Below are 22,119 nucleotides of genomic sequence, written 5' to 3'. Positions count from 1 at the left end.
TTTACCCTGATACTAAAGCCCCAGGAAAACTGAAAAAACATGATCCCTTATGAATACTGATATAAAAATCCTCAACAAAATACCAGCAAACCAAATTTAGCAGCATATTAAGAAGATTATACACAGAGATCAAGTGGGATTCATTCTCATAATGCAAGGATGGCTCCCTATATGCAAATCAATAGAATGTAATATACTATACTAACAGAATAAGGAAAAAAATCCCCACAATCATCTCACTTGATGCAGAAAAAGCATCTGACAATGTTTAACACCCTCTCTTGATAAAACTCAACAAACTAGGATTGAAGAAAATTACTGCAACATAATAAAAGCCACATTATGAAAAACTGCAGCAAACACCATACTCAATGTTCATAGACTGAAAGTTTTTCCTCTAAGATCAGGAACAAGACAAGGATACCTACTTTTACTACTTCTGTTCAACACAGTTCTAGCCAGATCAGGTAGCCAAGAAAAATAAATTAGAAGTATTCAAACTTTTTGGAAAGGAATAAGTAAAATTATCCTTGCTGGCAGAAGATGTAATCTTACAGGTAAAAAACTCAAATATTCCTCCCCAAATTGTTAAAACTAAGAAACTAATTCAGCAAAGTAGCAGGATACCACTTTGACCACCAGTAAAGTCAAAACACAAAAATGAGTTGCGTTTCTGAAGAACAATAATGAACAATCCAAAAAAGAAATTAAGTATTCCATTTACAATAGCATCAAAAAGAGTAAAATACTTAGTAGTTAAGTTAACCAAGGAGGGTAAGAACTTATAAAATGAAAACTAAAAAAAATTTGTGAAAAAAATTAAAGAAGACATCAATAAATGGAATCTCAATCCACTCATGAACTGGAAGACAGTGCAATCCTTATCAAAATCCAATGACATTTTTGAGCAGAAATAGAAAATCCTATCTTAAAATTTATATAGAATCTTAAGAGACCCTGTATAGTCATACAATCTTGAAAAATAACAAAGCTGGAGGAAAAAAGTGGAAAGGAAAAGTGGTAATCACATTTCCTGATTTCAAAACTTACTACGAAGCTCAGTTATCAAAACAGTGTGGTACTAGCATACAGAATGACTTGCTATTTTAAAAGCTCACCAATTCATAAATTGTGTTACCTCCCTATACACTTTATACATTTGTATAGCACTTTACAATTCAAAAGGACTATCATAAACAGTATCTCAATTTACTCTTACATGCAATTCATGACTTAAGTATTACTTCCTCTCTTTTTTACAGATTAAGTTAAATGATTCGCCCAAGGTCATGCACTCTAAGGATAAAGCCAGAATTTGACCCAGATTTTAAGATTCTATGTTCTCTTTTCACTGTGTTACAGTGGTCCAGCAGAATTAACTCTGAAGCCTATCATGAAGGTCTACAACAAAGTCAGATTTATTAATATCAACAGGTAAATTATTTAATGTACCTTAGACTGGTATTGAAGACATCTGATTAAAAAACCCTGGTTTGTTTTTGGTTTTGTTTTTTTGAGGACTTTTCTTCCTTTGGTTGGTTGGTTTTTGTTTGTTTTTTACTGTTTACCACTAGTCTCATTAATAAGTGTTTAAGTTCATGGAAGAATTTTACCATTCCATAAAAAGTATCTCATATGCTCACAATGCACGTATCTCAAAATTTCTGCAAAGCTTAAATTAACCTTGATAAACTTAGAAATCAACTGAAATTATGATATATCTTCTTCCTTAATTTGGCAAGTAACTGACTGTATGAGATGCAAAGTCATATATCCAACTGCCCACTAAACACATTTATTTTGACATACCATAGACATACCAAACTCATCAAATTCCCAACTGAATATGCCTCTAATAGGCCTTTTCTTACTGCATTCTCCGCCTCACTTGGTAGTACAACCATCTATCTAATCTAATCACCCACACCAGAAGCAGTGGGAGTACTCCATGAGATCTCATGCCCAATCCATCACCAAGTTCTACCAACATAACCTGTGGAATTTTCCCAATCTACTTTCCTCTTTCCCTGCAATCATTAATCTCGAACAGACCCTAATCGTTGCCTACGTGGGTAAGTACATAGTAGTCTCTCAGTTTTCTTCACTGTAGTCTTGCCATCCTCACTTAGAACCCTCCTCTACAATGACAGAGTGACCTACTAAAAAACAAGTTTTGCTGAAAACTGATCTATAAAGGCATTCTGAGAGGAAGAAAAAAAAAAGAGTAATGCTAGAGATTTATAATACATCTTGGTGTACCAAGAAAGGTGAGAAGTCCTAAAGAAATAGCAGAAATTAAATCTAGGATTTCATAAATTTATTAGATCAGAGTCCTTTCTCCACCTTAATCCTATTAATAGCCAAAAACAAAACAAAACAAAAAACCACTCTGAGAAATGCTATCATAAAACAAAATTCTGGCCATGTTGTGCTTTTTCCTTATAATCCCATCACTTTGGGGATAAAGTCCAAGATTATCAGAATTATTAGTACAGGAGACCCCGCCTAACTCTAAGCAAAAGCTCAGTCCTATCACTGACTAGAGAGTACAAAATGATGTATGATTTACGTGTTGTCTCCCACAATGTCATGCCTTTGTTCTCTGGCTAAGGTAGTTCTCTCCTGAAGTATCATGTATCCTCCCAAGCCTCATCTCTCATTCCTCAAGATTCACTGAGCTCAAGTAACATCTTATCCAGAAAACTTGCTTGACCACATCAGGTTAAATTATGTGCCTCTTCTCTACATTATCAAAATGGCTCTTCATATCACTTAATACATTTTACTGAAATTATCTTTTTAAATGCCTGTCTCCTGATGAGATAGAAAGTTACACCTGAAACCCAAACATCCTAGGATGTTAGAACCTGGTTAATTCACCTCAAATTCCTTAGGATCCAGCTCAGTGCTCCATATATAGTACAATTCTTACTCAATTTATGATGGGGCTATATCCAGATAAACAGTTAGAAGTACATTTAATACACCGAATCTACTGAACATCATCACAGCTTAGCCAAGCCTACCTTAAAACATGCTCAGAACAGTTACATTAACCTACAGTTGGGCAAAGTCATCCAACACAAAGCCTGGTGTATAGTAAGTGTTGAATATCTCATATAACTTATTCAATACTGTGAAAGTGAAAAACAGAATGGCTGTCTGGGTGCAGGATGGTTGTACATGGTTGTTTCCCCTTATGCTCACGTGGCTGACTGGGAGCTGCGGCTGCTGCTGTTGTCCAGAAACATGGACAGTACCATTCAGCATATCACTAACCCAGGAAAAGATCAAAATTCAAAATGAGGTTTCTACTGAATGTGTACCGCTTTTGGACCACTGTAAAGTTGAAAAATCGTAAGTCAAATTAAGTCAGGGACCATCTGTAGATATTAAATGTCTGTTGCATTTAAATTGTTTCCCACTGAAAAATCCTGCTTTTTGCTTTTCTGTTCATGTACTTTTTCAAGGTAAATATAAAAAGACTTGACCGTGACAAATACACCATTTCATCTAACAAAGCACTAAAATAGGATATAACTTCCGTAGTAGATCTTGTGGGTCAGTTCTCTTCCGTATCGTACCTAAGTTTTATGACTGTCCAAAGAACTCCGACCTATCCACACGAAACTCCACCCCCAAATTATTCAAGTGGGCAGGAAAATAAGTCAGAGAATTTATTTCCTCACTTGCCTCTAGCTGGAAAGGCGGAACCCCATCATATTTAGTATACTTATTTAAAACTTTCAATACTTCATTTTAACTAGCATCCCAGTAAGTGAAAGCAATGAAAAAATTTTCAGCATTACATTCACAACTAGTTTATACATCAGAATTCAAATAAAGTAAAAACCACACATTTAATATTATATAAAAAGAGGGTTATAGCTACTAGATAAAGAAGGTGGATTAAATACATAGATCTAATTTCACTCCCTCCCCCAAACTTACTATGTTGTTGTTTTTTTAGGAAATCAAACAATATAATTCACCACAATAACAGATTAAAGGAAAAAAAATTTGATTATCTTAATATAAAGAAAGGATATGTTTGAAAAAAATTTGACTTTCACTCATAATGAAACACTTAGCAAACTGGAAATAGAAGTAAATTCCATTAATTATTGATAAAGGATTTTAGTACAAGAACTATGAGCATAAATCTACCTAATGATGAAAACGAAGTTTTTCCTTTGAGATTAGGAAAAAGACAAGAATGCTTCTGTCTACTATTTATATTTCAGAGTTTATTAGATATCCTAGCCAGAACAGTAAGGGAAAAAAAGAGAGAGAGAGAGAGAAAAGTAAAGGAAAAGAAAGGGGAGGGGAGAGAAAAGGGGAGGGGATTTTATATTTTCTTAATTTTGCTTATTTTTATTTCCTTTTTTTTTTTTTTAGAATCAGCATAGGGTACTTTTAAAATAAATGATGTTACTGAAAGAGAAAAGAGAAACAAAGAAAGGCAGTTAATAAGTTACTGAGTCCAACAGATCACACCACATCTCATGGGTCTACCATATCACCTACTCTCAATAATGAATTAGTTTCCTTTGTTTTGATCCCTCTGATGTCTTTTTACCCATACCACTGTGGCAACAATGAGACTGCCAAGAAGGCAAGAGCATAAACAATTTAAGAGTGAACAAAAATCCAGTACTATGAGTTTTCCAACACAGACAGCAGAGAGAAAAATGGAAAGAAAGATAATCCAGAGATCAAAAAGAACTTCCACAGGATCCATACAATGGATATTGACGGTTTTTCCCCCAACGTGGTTTTAAATCAAATTTGTTTTCCTTAAGATCGCTGTGAAAGAGAGTTCACTATTTCCATATACATATGAACTGAGGCAAAGGGCACTCATGTGACTTGTCTGAAATTATACAATTAAGGCAATGGCTGAACTGTAAACAGAACCTAGGATACCCAACTGCTAGTCTGCTGCTCTAACTAATGGATCATGCTCCCTGCTATGCAATAGGACTGTTTCCTTTAATTACAATTTCTTCATTCACCATCAGATTATCAGCCAGAGGCTTTATCATTAGTTTTGCTCTTCTTGCATTCATGGCATTACTCCAAGAATATGAGATTTACATGATAAAAAATATAAAGACCACTGCTTACTGTATCATACCAAATGTGAAATTCTAACCAGTGTGGCGAGGACAGTTCACTAAACCTGCACATAATGGCAGAGCTGCAATTTTAGCATCCATTTTGGGTTGGTCAGAGACCTGGAGAAAATTAATTTTGTTTTTATAGAATCACGAATGTCGGCACACTTAAAAGTTTTACATTAGAGCATTCTATGGTTTCGTGAGTCAACAATATTCACATATATGACCTGTATGTAAAAGCCCAAAGGGTAGCAGAGTAGATACATTTTAGAGCATCTGTGATGTTGGGAAGTGGAATAAGATAAAAACCATGACATGCTCTTACATTCTATGCTGAAATCTATGTAAGAAAATTCACTGGGTAAACAAAGTATCTGTAAAGAGGTGTGCAGTCACTTGTCTTTGAGAAGCACTTTGTGTTTCTTTGGCACATATCACGGCAGCAGTAGTAGCAGCAGCCTTGCCCTTGGTGCTGATTTCTTACTACTCTAAATGTCTCCTCTGAGCCAGAATACACTGGCTGTTGCTGATCATGCTGTGAGACACCTGCACTGGCTACTAGGCTTGTCATGACGCACAAAACCCTACCATCTTCAGCTTGACATTGTGCAAGTTATAATTATTCATCCAAATGAATATGTCAGAGCAGCAGCAGCAGACCTCTCATCAGAGCAAAAGAAAAATACATCAAAACATTATCAACCCAGCAGGAAGACAGGGACCATAAGGAAAATTACCCATTTTTAATATGGATGCCACAAAGCCATGCTATTATTTTACGAAAAGAAAGGAAAATAAAGATCTTCCAAGTTTAAAGTCCAGAAACACTGTTTCCAAAGAGGAAATGTACAAAAGCAGGCAAGGAATATTAAAAATCAGTTATCTGGAACCTATTTACAGTCTCTCATATGTAAGTTTCCTATTAGACTACAACAGTAACATTTATTTTGCTTAAGAACTACAACTGTTTAAAAATTGTTAAAAAGAAAAAAGAAAAAACATAGTAAATCCCATAAGCAGAACTGTTTCCAACAGGTCAACTGAAAAGAGACCATACACAGCAAAGAAATCTGATGTTGCTTCATACTTTCAAACCATAAATACTGCCAACACTTTAACCACGTCTAAAAGACTCAAGAGTTCATACTGCTAGCAGTATAACCAAAGTGCTTACAATGTCAACTAGACTCTAAAACAATAGGTGAATAATATATTTTGAAAAATTCCTAAATTTTAATGGTATTTGTGAAAAAAAAAAAAAACTGAAATCACCCCAGACCTCTACAAATGAAGACACATTCAAATTCAATGAGGATATATAAAACAGGCAAGTGTAAATACAGATTCTTACTTCATACTGAAATACTTAAGGAAATAGGGAAAAAATGTGTAACTAGAGCAAACTGTAGAATATCTTTTCAGAACAAGATAATGGAAGATTTTCTCATTCAAGACACAGAAAGCAAAACTCACAAAGAAGACTGATAAATATGACCACACTGAAAGTGAAACCTCTGACGAAGTATATCATATATAAGTTAAAAAAACATGCCTCAGAGAGTAGATACTTATATCCCATGTAACCAACACATATACATCCAAAATATGTAAGAAATGCTTGTAACAAAAAAAAAAAAATCTAAGGTAAAGATTATAAACAATAATGATTATCAGTTCTTGATAAGAATTAAGGTCAGATTAAAATCAGACTAAGACGGAAAGGGAATTACTATGCATTGCAGGGCAGGAGTATAAACTTACACAACCAATTTGGGAAGGCAATTTGGCGATGTTTAGTAATCTCCTAGAGGTGCATTTCCTATAATCCAGCATTTTCACTTCTAGGCATAAACCACACTAAGTCTCACGTGTGTACAAGGAAACAAAGAAGATGTTCTGTTTAAGTAAGAAATTGTGAACAACTGTATCACTAGGGCAATGGATAAATTAACTGGTAGATTCATACAATGGAATGATACAAACCATTTAAAATAAACATATTACATATGCATAGATCAAGGGTAAACCTCAGAAACATTATATAAAAAAGTCAGACTCTGTATGTTACAAAATATGGCATAAACAAATGCATGAATAGCATACACATCAATTCCAGGCAAGTGGTTTACTTCTAGAAAGGGAAAGAAAGCAAAGGAGAGAAGGAAAAGGGAGGTAAAGTTTTAGGTCCTGGAACATTTTATTCCTAAGAGAGAGACAGAAGGAGAGTTATCTAAAGAAAATGACAAAATATTAACATGTCAAATTTGAGTTGTGGATAAAAAGGTGTCCAAATTTTTATTTGTACTATGCTAAAATTTTTCAGTATGTTCTTTAATTTAAAAAAAGAATTTATGACATTCCAGTTACTACTAATTAATTTTCTATTCTTGGAACTAATACAAAATAGAAAACTTGCTGTATGACCCAATTAAATCTAAACCTGAATTTGAACTAATATTATAAGCACTTATCCCATGCTTATGTGTGCAAGAAACTGAGCTAGTGTTAAGCAGGGATACAAAATTTAAAAGAAATTGTCCTCCAAGATTTTTTACTGTTAAGAGTCACAAACTAATTTAGCTAAATAGCAAGATAAGGAAAGTGCTAAATAGTCTTTTGGTGGAGATGCAAATATTTTCACAGATTAAAGTCTGGGGAAAACTTATATGGTTATATACATTAAAAACACTAAGAAACTCATTAAAAACATATTCTTCAATCTTGGGATTTTGATAAATACTGAATTATAATTTAGAGACAGCATATTGGGAAAGAGTAATACAACTATGTACAATTATCTCATGATCTCACATAAAACAAAGGTGAAACTTACGGAGCCAAACAAAATGTATATTTAAAAAACAAGAAAGGTTTGTAGTAGCTTATTAGGTAAAGATGTTTACTTTTATTCCTATTTCATTAAGTATTTGTATCATGAATAAGTATTGAGTTAAATGTTTAATAAATTTGCTTTAAGGAGGAAAAAACACAAAGGTACACAATTTATATGTAATTCCAATTCTTTCCATACAAGTTAACAGTATTTCTTACACATTTATAACACACAGAATACCAAAAGCAAATCAAAGCGTTTTTCCTCCCCTTTATTTTGCTGTCTTTTCTTGATTTCTAATGGAAGGAGGAAGACTTTTTTGTTGTTGTTTTTAAAGAATAAAATGAGAAAAATATTTTATATATATGCATGATTAAAGTAATATTTGAAACTTCATGAGACTATTTAAATCCCATTAGGTCTTTTTTTTTCTCCCCCAAACTAACTTCATATACAAGATGATTACTTTATATATTATAATTTAAAATGAAAGCATAAATTTTCACTTGAGCCTATCAAAATTTCATAACAAAAATAAGAGTAGCCTCTTTTTAGTGAGTATCTGTAAAATGTCACCAGGAAGTTTTTCTCCTCACATAACAAGAGAAGTTGTTCACTCCATTTTGGAATCAACTGCCACAATTCACTTAGTGAAAGATGGACTATGCCTGTCATCATTAGACTGTTCTTTGACTCTAACCACCATTCTGCCAGATCTTTAAAAATCACACATATAAATGTTGATGATGGAACTACTGATAACCATAACCAATTTTATCTATATAATGTTATAATTTACAATGCACATCTGAATACAGTAACTTATCAGATACCACCAATGTATAGAGAAATTAAATTGACAGGAGCAGAAGAAAGACTCTTCTATATTCTTTACTCAGTCTGAATGTTCCAAAGCACATACAAAAAGAATATCATCTAAATTCAAGGATAAACTAAGGATAAACACTTTAAAACAATAAAAACTGAATAAAAATGGCAGGGTTTATATTTTCAGTCATAACTCATTCTCTTGATATTATGTCTGAAAAATTCCACCCAATTTTTAACCTGCTGCTCACTGCTTTATAAAGAGTTTCTTAGGATTTAAATTTAAAGGAAAATTTCTGTCAATAGAGCTTCCTCATATTTACTTAAAATGAAGCATAAAGATTTAAAGGCTGGAGAGTGTGTTTGTGTGGGGTGGGGGTGGGGAGTAAGAGAGAGGAAAAGAGAATGGATTAACGACTAGGAAACATGAAAGCAGCACTCAGAAGTGTGTTTATAAATAAATGCTTAAAGAAAACTGAAAAAATCACTTTGTAACCTATAATGGGCACTTATGAGTAAACAGAATATGTTTTTAGCTACTTAAAATAAATTTAAGAATTTACCTGTGGTGTCCACGAAACAGAAAATGAAACAGGAAAATCCACAATACAATCTGGTGATTCTGCAGGGTACTAGGAAAAGGCATAAAATTTGGTCATTTTGCTTCTGTGTGACAATTTCACAGAAAGTATTTCAAAACAACTGAATATATTAGGAAAAGTAGTATTATAAATGCAAATGTACTATATACAAACATTTTGATTCTACTATTACAGAGATGTCAAGAGTGGATTAACAGTCAAGCTATGCTCAGGAGGTACAAAGTTTGGTGATTTGTGGGTGCCAAACCAATTAGTTTTAAACAAAGACTAATGACTTAAGTCAGTGTCAGGTCAGCTGCTAATGTGATCTGAGGGGTGAACCACATCAAATCTCAGTGTCTTTACTTTTAAAATAAGAGTTCAAACTGGTTGATATTTAATTTCCTTTCAGTCTAAAATTTAATCTCAACCTCAGTCGCTATTTAAAGAGGCAATGCTTGTTAAAAGAATCAAGAAATGCATAAAAATGAATTCATATAATTATCAACAAAAAAGTATTTTCCACAATAAAGCAATTAATTTTAGCAAGATAAATAAAAGAAATAATGGTGTGCCTTCTGGCTTATTAAAGGAAAACAAAGTAACAGTTTTAAGAAAAACCTTTACATAGTTGATAAACAGAAATTTAACTTCTCAATACTTTTATACAAAAACTGATAGTCATAGGACTAATCAGGTTTCTAAGTTAAAGAAGACAAAAGGTAGTTTTTCTTCAATTTCGTTATTAGAGAATTGTACCACACGATTTCTCTAAAATTCAATTCTGGACTCTTGAAAGTCATATATAATTTTTAAAATGCTCATTTCATTCCATTAAAAAGCTAAATATACTAAAAGAAAATTAGTTTTAGGAAAACTCCTTTCTCTCATTGGACAAAATGTTTATAAGTTTTAGATTTTCACTTTTTTCAACTTCCTATTTTTAACTACTTGGTTGCATAGCAAAAGAGGACAAAAATTACCACTACAGTATCTAACAAACATCAGCCACTTGAAATCAATACTTTGAAAAGAATTAACATTTAGTTATAGGGGAAGGGTACAGCTCAAGTGGTAGGGCACATACTTAGCGTACACAAGGTCCTGGGTTCAATCCCCAGTACCTCCTCTAAAAAAAATAAATAAGCCTAATTACCTCACCCCACCAAAAAAACACAAAACAAAACAAAAACCCAACATTTAGTTACAACGACTGGCTGGCTAAAAATAAACTTATCAATGTATACTCCTATGGTATCAGTTCTCTAGAACTGATAACACAAAGGCAAATATACAGGAAACCACATGAAAATGTAACAGTGCTCCAATTTGGAGGAAAAAAAGAAAAGTCAGGCTGAGATTAAGGAGGGAGCCCTATTTCAGACAATTCAAACTAGAAGATGACATACTTTAGATTATAACTGCTGCAATCACTGGAAAACAATTTGTACACCATTTTTCTAAGTCATGTGATTATCTCAAAGTAAATGCAGGCAGAGATCTTAGCTTTCTCTGGTTCTGCTAACTGTGACTTTGGACAAGTCATTTAACTTCTCTCGCTGTTTTATATGTAAAAATGATGGAATTCAACTAAAAGCATTAAAAAGAACTCTTCCCTCTAAAATGTTGATATTCTGTAAAAATAATAATGCACACTTAAAACCTCCATGGGTCAAAAATGGAGTATTTAGTTCACTTTGAGTTGCTGCTATCTGTCTCCTACTGATGCTAACAATGAACATATACCAACTCTCTAACTTAAACAAATCATTCTAGGTAAGAATATGAACTTAACAAAATGACTACTGTATACAGAGTACATAAACCAAGTAAAGTACCTGTGACTTTGTAAGTCTCTATGCACACAGAACACGTGATTGTTAAAAGAGATTATGATCCTACATTCAAATGCAGGGTAGTAAACGATACGTATGTACTGATATAGAAAGAGATCCACAAAGAGTTTAAGGAAAAGCAGGTTATAATAAACATAATATAGTCCCACATATATAAATGAGACTTCCACAGAGTTTCTGAGATGATAATGTTCAAACATATATTTTAGGTGTAATTTTGCAAATATAAAAATATGTACATAATAAATTAGACTGATCTATATGTGGGTGGCGTCACTGTGTATCTATTGAGTTAAATGCATATAGACTGTGTTAATTATATTCACATTCAAGATCAATTCTGTTTATATAATAAACTTTACATAACTGTACTGAGCCTAAAAAGTACAAATTTACACACTTCTGGATGATTAACATGAATTATGAAGTAGCATCCTAGATATTCATTTTCAGAACTGTTTGTACTGTAGTACTAACTATAGCATAGATGACTAAATACAGTATTATAAAATGACTATCAAAATTCAGACAGTTTTCAATAGTAAGTTGGAGTTATATATAAAACCACCAGAGACTAACTGCCAGAAGTTTTACTTTAGAAGTCTAATTGACAACAAAAGCTCCACATAAAACAATATTGAGAAATAGGTACAGTAATTATTTTTAATTAAAATATCATTTTTCAAATCTCATAACAAATCAAATCAATAACTATAAGGGGAATACAATTATTATATAATATTCAGTATGTATTTTGTCACAATTTTTTTTAGACTCCATAGTATACTTTTCCAAGAAAAAATTTAACCCAACGTGTTTATAAATCGGACCATCTAAGCAGTAAGGCCCCCTAGCAACTGAATACATGCAAATTGCAGCAATTACAAAAACAGGCATCAGACAGAGCGCCCAGCCTCTGAAACACATCTGTGATTTGTTTTTCAAGTAGTTTTGATCTTGGCCAAAGCGACGGAGGCCCTACTTCTTTTTTAAGAAGGTAAAGAAAAGATAATAATTTAATCTCATGGTTTAGGATGAACTGTTAATACTGCATAAAAATACTTACAAAAATGACAAAATTCAACTGTTTCCCTTATTATATTTCTTTTTGACTTATATATTTACTTTTATTATGAGATGTCTAAACAAAATTGGTATTGTTTTCTTTGTGGGTTTTGGGGGACAGTGAGGTAAAGTTGAGAGAAAGGCAGAATTGGGAGAGTATATATTCAAGCAGAAAAATAAAACAAATGTATTTCTTTACTATGTATCAAAAAATATCAAAAGAAATAGAAATTTGAGTATTTACATAAATAAGGCTAATGTAAGGTTATTTTTTAAGAAATCAGCTTGATCCTTAAAAATTTAGTTTAGACTACGATTTTTGCATTATGTACTCTTAATGTGTAAGTTTTAGCTTTCACTGTTTTTAACTGACAATCCCAAATATTCAAAAGAAAGAAATTACCACATCTAAAAGACAACTCTGGCCTCTATGAAAATTGAACTAAATGGATAATTCACGACTTGAACAAATCACACCAGCATAAGATTCATTCAGGTCTAGTCTGTCTTGTTTTGTTTTTTGCTTTTTGGTAAGATTTTTTTCTTTCTAATTTCTTCCTAACTCAAATAGATCTTTCTCTTCTCTCTTGCAAAGGCATCCATAATAGTGCTTCACAGCTATTGACGCTGCAAAAACTTGACACTTGAAAATATTCTCTAGAGAAATATTCAAAGTGTCACCTTATGTACCTTGAAAAGTTACAAGAAAAAGCAAATGGAATGGACTATACTAGTGGCTACACATCCTCCCTCTCAATACTACCAATGATGTCATTAACCAGAATTAATAATAAAATCTTATAGGTGCAATTACAGGCAGCACAGACAATAAATCATTATCTCTTAGTAAAGCAGAAAAGGTTGTAAACACAAGGCTATTAAACAGAATCAGGACAGGATATATATTTTTTTCCATTTTAGTATTCACACCAAAACAACTTTTATCAATGTATAAAATACAAACAAATAAATTTTGAAGGAAATGACAGAACCCTTGCCACTGGCAGCATATGACTTTTGGAAGGGTAAAGGCAGATTTCTCCTTGATCCTAAAAAAATACATCTTTAAAAACTAAAAAGGAAAACAAATTTTTTTCATTTTCATTTAATAAATATATCCACGTAATTTATTTTACAAATAAGATTGTTAGCCCAATTTTTTTCAACACTTATCCCATATGAATCTTAAAATTATACCTAAAACATTCTCTGTGTAGGAGAGTCATTTCTCAACTTGTCTGATATAGAGGCACTATAAGATAAGCAACTTTTCTGTGTCACCCAGTACAACTTTATGTATTAACGTTCTCTCATGAAAAGCTTAAATGCCAGACATTTTTAAAAAGGACAAACACAATTGATCTTTTCATCACTACAATCTTCTGAAATAGAGTTGATTGATGACTCCTAGGGATCAGGAAAAAAGTCAGGTGTCCTGGTTTTCTCAAATTCTAATGTTTGCCTAGTGATTACTAAGTAAATGATGAATACCCTGAACTGGCTTATTCTACTTATGTCTCAAAATTTACAATCCCTAATTAAAAAATAAAGATGAAACAGCTATGTTTTGTGCCAATAAAATTAGTCAGTAGTTATAGATCACTAGCCTGTAAGGCTATAAATAGAGGTACAAACAGCCTTTGCAAATTTTTAAAATACAGAAGTAAAAAAATTTCAGCCAAAACAATGAAAAGCATGCATATTTCTGTGTCTGTGTTTGGGGGTTGGGGCAGAAATAAGAACAAAGGTAATTCATAGTAAGACTGAAGACAAAAGACTTCTGCAGTAGAACTTTACTTGGGATAATAGAAACTTTCAAATCTTTTCCACACAGGATGTTACAAAAATAACATGATGGTACTTTGAGGCTGACAAACCTAATTTGTAATATTTCTTTACTATAAAGTCTGTATTTTGATCAAATCTGAACTAAAATAGTGACATGAAATTGTATGCAGGCTTTGGGAAACTTAGTGAATAAATTCTTTGAGGTGTTCTAAAATAAAAATTTTTATAGTATCATATATATTTGTTAGAAGCAACTAGCACTTGTTTACATTGAAAACATTCACAGAGTTCATTTCACACAGTACTTCCTGACCACAGTAACAGTTTAATGAAGCACGTACCTTTGCCTTCAACTTGACAGTGATTAGATGCTCTCTACCAGAAGCATCTTCGGCTTTTAACTTGATGGTACTAAAGCCAGTATCCACATATACCAGCCTGGTGAGTAGAAGGGAATAAAAAACGATCACAATGGGGAGGGTAGGGCTAGGGAGAGAGGGTGGTTGGAGGACGTCAGGATTCAAGATGAAAATATTTGCTATATTCCTATTAATCCATTACAAAAATTAATCAGAGGAATTTCTGCATGCCATCCCATTATGCTGCTATAGATTTACTGCCGTTAATACACCAGCCCAGCGCTTAATGCAGTCATAGATCTCTGGATTATTTACAATGTGTGTCAAGGCTCATGCTGTGGTCAGTGAGCACTATGTTTCGGTTTTCCATCACCGGAACCTTTGGCACACACAGCATGTTCCTGTCAGACTCTACTTATGTACACATTAAACTTCCTGTCAAACTCTTTGATCCATTTCTGTAGTTTCATACAGTATGAGACTTTTATGCTTCCTTTATTTGTTTTTCTCCTCAATGAACTTCTGCTTTATTATCAATAATGTTACTGTACAAAAATCAGACTGATATTAGTTCATATACTCAAATTGATCCTCGAAGGAACAGGCTGTATAAGCACAGGTACTGCTGGTCTCCTAACAATAAATTTTCTTTTTGTGCAATATATAGCTTCTGACACTTAACCTGGGCATGTATTCAAGATGACTAATATTTTAAACATATAGCACAAGTGCAATTGTTTTGGTTTAAAGTTGCTCTAAATGCATGAATTTTCTACAATGGAAACCAATACACTTTGAAATACATCATTCTGTAAAAATATGGTCCCTTGAGTAGCATAAACTACTGCCAAAAAGGTTCAAATTTAGCAGTATATTTACTAGTGAACTGGGCATGTGGGTATTTTTTTTGACATTTTTACAATACCATTCTCTTGTAAAGATAAAAAGTAGCCTAAGAGTATTGTACAGCTTATCACCCAGACTGACGGTAAGACCTATTAAAGTTCAAGACTAACATTAGCCTTCCAACCTAGGAAACTTTTTTTTTTTAAACATCACTATATGCTCTTTAGTCACTGGCCAGATATAATGGTAAAATGGGTCAATTTCAAGAAATGCTGGGCAATACATTTGTGAAGATACATAAATTCAATAGAATAAAAAGTAAAACACAACAATCTTTATCAAAAGAAAAAAATTATAAAATTATCATAATCTATAAAAAGTTGAATCTTAGAAAACAAAAGTAAAACTATTCTAGAAATAATGTTTATTTACATAAAAATATCAGACTTTATACAGTTAAACATTATTTTCTTTTCGCTGTATCTGTAAACATCTCAAACCCCCCTCCCTCCAAAAATTAGAACATGAGATTTAATCAAATGTGACTCAAAGGTTTAGATACATGGGCATCTGATTCTTTGAAAATATCAACACTTCAGATTCAAGATGCTGAAATGAGTACACCCGTTTATATCCTCTCTCTCTACACACACATACATACACAGAGAAAGGAATTTTTAAAAAGATATAAATAAACCCACAGTTATAAAAGGCACAAGGAATAGAATCAACCAAAGCAAATTTTCAACAAATTTTATAAAAAGGTAAAGTGGTTAGAAGAACACTGGCTGACAAAACAGATTAGAAGACAGAAAGAAGGCTTCAGGAGGGAGACAATGGCAAAAAAAACCGAATGTTTTTTAGAGTACGACTTATATGTGGGAAGAAATTAATTAAAGAATTTTTTTAAAAAATACAGGAAACCAAAATGGAAAGAGGAAATTTTTTAACTAAATTATAAACAATAAAGCTATGTTAAAATTGTAATTGTTCGATCACTAGCTTTTCAGTGGAAAATATTTATGTAGTCATAAAAAAACCAAACTGCTTACTAATAACAATTTTTAGAATTCAGCAACAGACAAAACTAGAAGGCTTAATTATAGTTACAGAAACTAATGTAAGTGTATTTGATCAATGAAATTTAAAAGAAACAACAAAAACTGAGTAGTAGAAAAGGGAAAGATACGAGGAAGGAAGATTAGAAACATTAAAAATTGTAATTGCTAATTTGAGAGTAAGAGATGCCATCTTTAATTGAACAGACATGAAAGAAGTTTAAGAAATATTAAAGCTAATAGAAGAAAAATAGTGATGAAGGAAGAGAGAAGGTAGTATATGAGCTAAATCTATTTTCATTAATAGTAGTTAATGTTATTCCAGATAAATCAAGCCATGTTGAACATAGGCATATTTTTTAGAAATATGGAGGTTGTAAACATGAAAATTTCAGAGTGTTTGTTTCAAAGAGTAAGACCAGGGATGGGAAATGGTGTGGAAAAAGCCTGCTGCTTTTCATTATAAGCCCTAAATAGTTTAGAACCATGATAAATATATACAGAGAGCAAGAAGGAATAGGGAGAGAGAAGGAACAACTAAATCACCAACTAGTACTTTTCATACTTCACACTGCTGCTCAGCATCAACATGTTCAAAATCATCACAGAACATCTATAAAATAAGACAGAAAGAAACTCAAGTTCTAGTCCTTTGTTTGCAGGCACACAAACAAAAGAATATCTTTTCACAAAGTTTAAGACATAAAACTAATGTACTAGAGAAAAACAGGCTCGTGCTCGAAATACTGCCTTGCAGTCAAAATGATTACAAGATTAATTTTGTTAAACCTTAAGACATAATTCAAATTTTTTAAAAAATTATAATTTCAGGTTAATCTCCACATGGTCATTTAAAATTAAATATCTTACCCTGTTGATTCCTGTCTACTTTGGGGATTAGGGAGAAACCTAATTGTGATTATTAACATGTTGAGTACTTGTGACCCAGATTGGCAAATGTCCTCTAATATATACTCTCACCTTCTCCATTTTGGTAATTGGATCCCTGCCTCCACAGCACTCCTGGCTAAACTGAGTTTTAGCTGGGTCCACTCCATCCAGACAGCAACTCTTACAATTGCCCTTGGGTGTTAGCATATCACCAAGTTTTGGCCAATGTACTGTAAGCAGAAGTGATATATGCATCCTTTGGATCATTTATAACAAAACTGTGGCTGCCCCTCTCCCTGACCCTCCCATGTTTCCCTTCCTGTAGACTAGAACTTAGGCCAATTTGAGCCAGCAAAGACTGTGCAGACAACAACAACTCTCTTAGTGCAGATCTGACTAACAGAACTTGCTGCAGTGATGTGGGTATTCTACATCTGCACTGTCCAAAACAGTAGTCACCAGCCAGGTATAGCTATGGAGGACTTTAACTACAATGAACGTTAAATTTCTAATTTAAGTTAATTTAAATATAAATGTCAATAGTTACACGTGGCTACTATGCTGAACAATGCAGCCACGGTGGACGGTTGAAAAGCAAATAAAAGAAACCCAGGCTTTTGGATGACCTTGTGAAACAAAGCCACCAACTCACTCTTGACCACCTGCCTACCTCTGAGCTGTTGAATGATGAATAAAATTCTATCTTGTTTAAAACATTGAGAATTTGGTGTTCTCTTTGTTAACAACAGCTCAGCCTGTACCTTAACTAATAAGCATATTTCTATCTATTTATGATAGAAAATAATACCTTTACGTAGAAAAGAATACCTTAATGTTTGGTCGATGGAGGAGCTATTAAAGGGGAAAAACAGTAATAAGCTCTCACAAGTAATATCAAAATCAATTTTTCTTAAAAAAAGGCTATTTCAAATGTTCTATTTTATTGTTAAGTTGGATATCTCAATTCAGACAATATGAAATAATTTCTATTCATTTAAATAATACATTTAGAAAAATTTTATCATTGGAAAGTTTAAATTTTTGAAAAATCACATTTTAAATTTATATTTAGAAGGAATTTAGGTATTATTACTTAGCTAGATATATTCTAAATTTGTCTAAGAAAATATAAAACTATAAATAAAAAATCTGAAGAAATAAAATAGAATACTTTTTGTACTTTACTTCACATTTATCATTTGCTGCATTTCTTTACTGCCTACAATAACTAAAATGGCACTAAACTTCAACAGCTATTTTTTTAAACATCTGAAAAGGGTATTAATACTTAAGCTTCAGAGAGGGTTTTGTTGTTCCTGTTAATAGGTGAATGTTATCAGTACAGAAGAACAGAATGAATGTGCTTTATATCTCTTGAGATACTGTACTTATTTTGACCAAAAGCTTAAGTTACACAGCTTTTCTTCTCTTTAAATATCTAGATGCATTTATGTAGTAATAATGTCAAAAGGCAGACTGAAGACTTTCATGTTTTATTAAAGTATCAAAGTTTCCATTTCTACTCTCAAGTTTGAAGCATTAACTACTTCAAAAAACCTGACATGGGGGGGAGGGTATAGCTCAAGCAGTAGAGCGCATGCTTAGCATGCACGAGGACCTGGGTTCAATCCCCAATACCTCCCCTAAAAATAAACAAAATCTAATTACCTCCTCCCCACCCCCTACCAAATTAAAAGAGTTAATAAAAATTTAAAAAACAAAAACAAAACCTGACATTTTTACTTCCTGTCTCTTCTGTATACTAACCTATCCTGCTTTCTATTAACTAATCTTCCTAGGCATATTTTTAATCATATCAACCTCTTGTTCAAAAATATTCAGTGAGTCCCCATCACCTGCATATAAAGAATCCCTAGTATACCAGTCAAGACCTTCCAGTCTGGCTCTGATACTTATCCTCTTATGAGAGCAACTGATCCACTCCAAAGTCCAAGAATGAATTGCACGTTTCCATCACTACAGTCCTGTCCCCACCAGTCCCTTTAAGGCTTTCCACATTCCTTCCAAGCTTTCCCAATATCCACCTCCTCTAAGAACCTTACTAAATTATCTTTAGCCTAAAAGGACCATCTTTCTCAAAATTCTCATACTGCCTTTTTTTTTATGGAAGTTTCTGCCTCCCAATCAAATAAGTTTAAAGGAAAATGAAAGTTTTATGTATCTATGAAAGTGTTAATGCTCTATATATATTATATGAACATAGACAAGCTGCTGGCAGACTGGTTCATTTACTGATTCACATGTTAAGTTTTAAATAACTATATGCAAATTCTGTTTAGATACTATAAACATTACCAATTTAGAAAGACAATTTTTCCACTATTAGATAATCTGCATTCAATGATTTGGATATATGCATGAGGAAAAAGCACTCTATTTATAAAGGTAATTTAGAATGAAAATCATACTTTTATTATCTATGTTCTTACGCATTTATACAACAAAAATTATCATTACTGGTTATAATGAAATCATAACACTAAGTGCTGTAAAACTCACATATAGTCCGACATTTTTTGGTGAACTAATGTCTTAATAACTTTATACTTACTTTACACAAGGAATTGTCTGAGTCACATAACTCATGTTTCTTTTCAACCCTCATTACTAAGTATCTGAAAAATGAAGAAAATGTGGCCCTGAGAGGTTACGTTACTTACTCCAGGTCACACAGCTGAAAAGCCATCATTAAAAACCCTTGTCTAGTTACTGGAATTAATTTATTAACAAGTATCTCCATTTCTCCCAATATGCTATATAGTTTCTTGAAATGCATTGAGAATTACTTCATTGATGGTGACATTTTCTCTAAATCCAATACCAAAATAATGGACTTAATTAAAAATCTAATTTAATAAATACTGACAATCTTTCAGCAACACAACAAATTTAGTAAAACTCAGCCCTTTCTCTCACAAATTTGAAAGACCAAATAGCTTAATTCTACTCACTCTAACTGATAAATATGCTATCTAAAAAGGACAAAACCATCAGATTACTACCCTCTATTAGAACCATTTAATCGCTGAATTATCTTAGGCCATGTGACTATTAAAATAAACAGAAGATATCCTACAAGTGGCTACGCATTTCTTTCAAACTGGGACACTTTTGAGGCTGAAAGGGGCCAGAATAAGGCACAAGACAGGACTATCCTAGTTAAAGCGGGATATAGATCAGCCATTCTATAAAGCAAACACTACTTTCAACCTCAGGATATTATTAATACCAAACAGAAAATCCTGTTAAACCTCAAGGAGTCTGTTTAATTCTTATTGTTTTAATGAGCCATTCTGTAAAACACCACAAACAGAAATTAACAGAAATCCATCTAGACACTTTTTGGCATCACTCACCTTTGTGAGCCAGTGTAACACGAAAATCATCAACAACTTCATCTTACTCTCAGGACAACTTGTTTTTACAGAAGTTGAAACAAGTATAGAAATTACAATAATACTAATCAAACTTAAGGTCAGCTACTAATTCATTTCTGTTTTTAAAAAAAGTAATTTGTTTTTTTACAAGAAGTATGTGAGTATAGGGGAAAATGCAAAGATTTCAATCATACTTTACATATTTCTTTTTTCTAACTTAATTTTTGATAATGCCTGATCCTATAGAGTTAATTAGATGTGTCAAGTATGTAATTTAAAAACACAGCAAGGTCTTCCTTATCTTAGAGATTTTTCTCTTATTATCAGATTTTTACTATTACACTATCAAACCTACAAGATTACTATTTAGAGTGTAAGTAAAATATAGACATATTGACATGGTCTAGGAATTATGAAGATTCTGAAAATCCATTTATATCAATTTGTCACACAAATCATAATGTGTGTCATTTTAAAAGATAATTTAAATTAAGAAGCTAGGCGGCTGCTCAGGCAGGGCCTCAAAAGGTAGCAATTCTAATATTGGGACAGCAGAGTTCAGGTCTCATTTTCAGCTTTGATGGTCCTGAAACCTAGTATCAGTGTATCAGTATACCAGACCTGATTTAAGAATTAAGTCAAAAATAAAATTGAAAGATTTTCTTAACTTTTCCAGTGTTGGATAAATACTAACATAATCTTATTTGGCTTCTCACAATCCATGTAGACAACTTTTCTGCTAACATAATATTTATTTGTAAAAACTACGAACAAATAATTAGGTAACAGCAAGTATATTCTAATTTGATTATGCAGTCTATCACTATAATTAAACTATGATCTTCCACAAATCTAAGCAACAGATTCTGAAGGTATCATTTTGCATTTGGCCAATTTTATCCATAATGATATTTGGTTACCCCTCGAAGTGTGACTATGTCCGAGTACTTGAGGGAACTTTATAAAGAGTCCATATCAGAGTTATCCTGATAGCACAACTCCAGGGAGCATCATTCACACCAAATGCATGAGCACTGGTACACAGCCAGCTTGGTAATATACACTCATCTCATACACAAAGTTGGGAATAAACATATTTATCTTGAAACTTATTCTAATAAGAATTCTATAAAGTGGCTAGCAGTCAGTGGTATACAACAGAAACTTATACATGGAAGTTCCTACATATAATAATCTGAGTCTAAGAGGCAGACAAACATTTATATTGTGGCGAAATCTACAGCAGAGGTGTTTATACCCTTACCTTTGGCTTTCATCTATTACCTAAGTTAGAGATGCGTTCCTTTTTCTCCCATATCAGAACAATGTGTACAAAGCAAAAGTCAATACGCTGTATCTATAAAAGCATTTATTCCATAAAATATTCCATAAAATATTTCATACACTTGCACTATTTCTCTTATAACTTTGTTACTAACAGTTCTCAAAAAATCCAATGAGTATATTCCATAGTACTTATCACAGAAGTAAGTACT

General features: G+C 32.6%; 1 protein-coding gene across 2 annotated transcripts in view; it reads right to left on the bottom strand.

Annotated features, from left to right (window-relative positions):
* Positions 1-22,119, bottom strand: part of FANCL (FA complementation group L) — a 62,882-nt gene that overhangs the window by 20,215 nt on the left and 20,548 nt on the right. For both annotated transcript variants that reach the window (XM_006201475.3, XM_072937712.1), the window contains exons 6-7: positions 14,413-14,509; positions 9,345-9,413 (exon numbers count right to left, since the gene is read on the bottom strand). In XM_006201475.3, coding sequence (XP_006201537.3) covers positions 9,345-9,413; positions 14,413-14,509 — 166 coding nt within the window. The remainder of the gene's footprint in view (positions 1-9,344; positions 9,414-14,412; positions 14,510-22,119) is intronic.

The sequence above is a fragment of the Vicugna pacos genome, chromosome 15 (assembly GCF_048564905.1).
Source record: "Vicugna pacos chromosome 15, VicPac4, whole genome shotgun sequence".
Lineage (NCBI taxonomy): Eukaryota > Metazoa > Chordata > Mammalia > Artiodactyla > Camelidae > Vicugna > Vicugna pacos.
The sequence above is the reverse complement of the archived record's forward strand: the minus strand, read 5'-3'. Positions and strand labels throughout refer to the sequence as shown.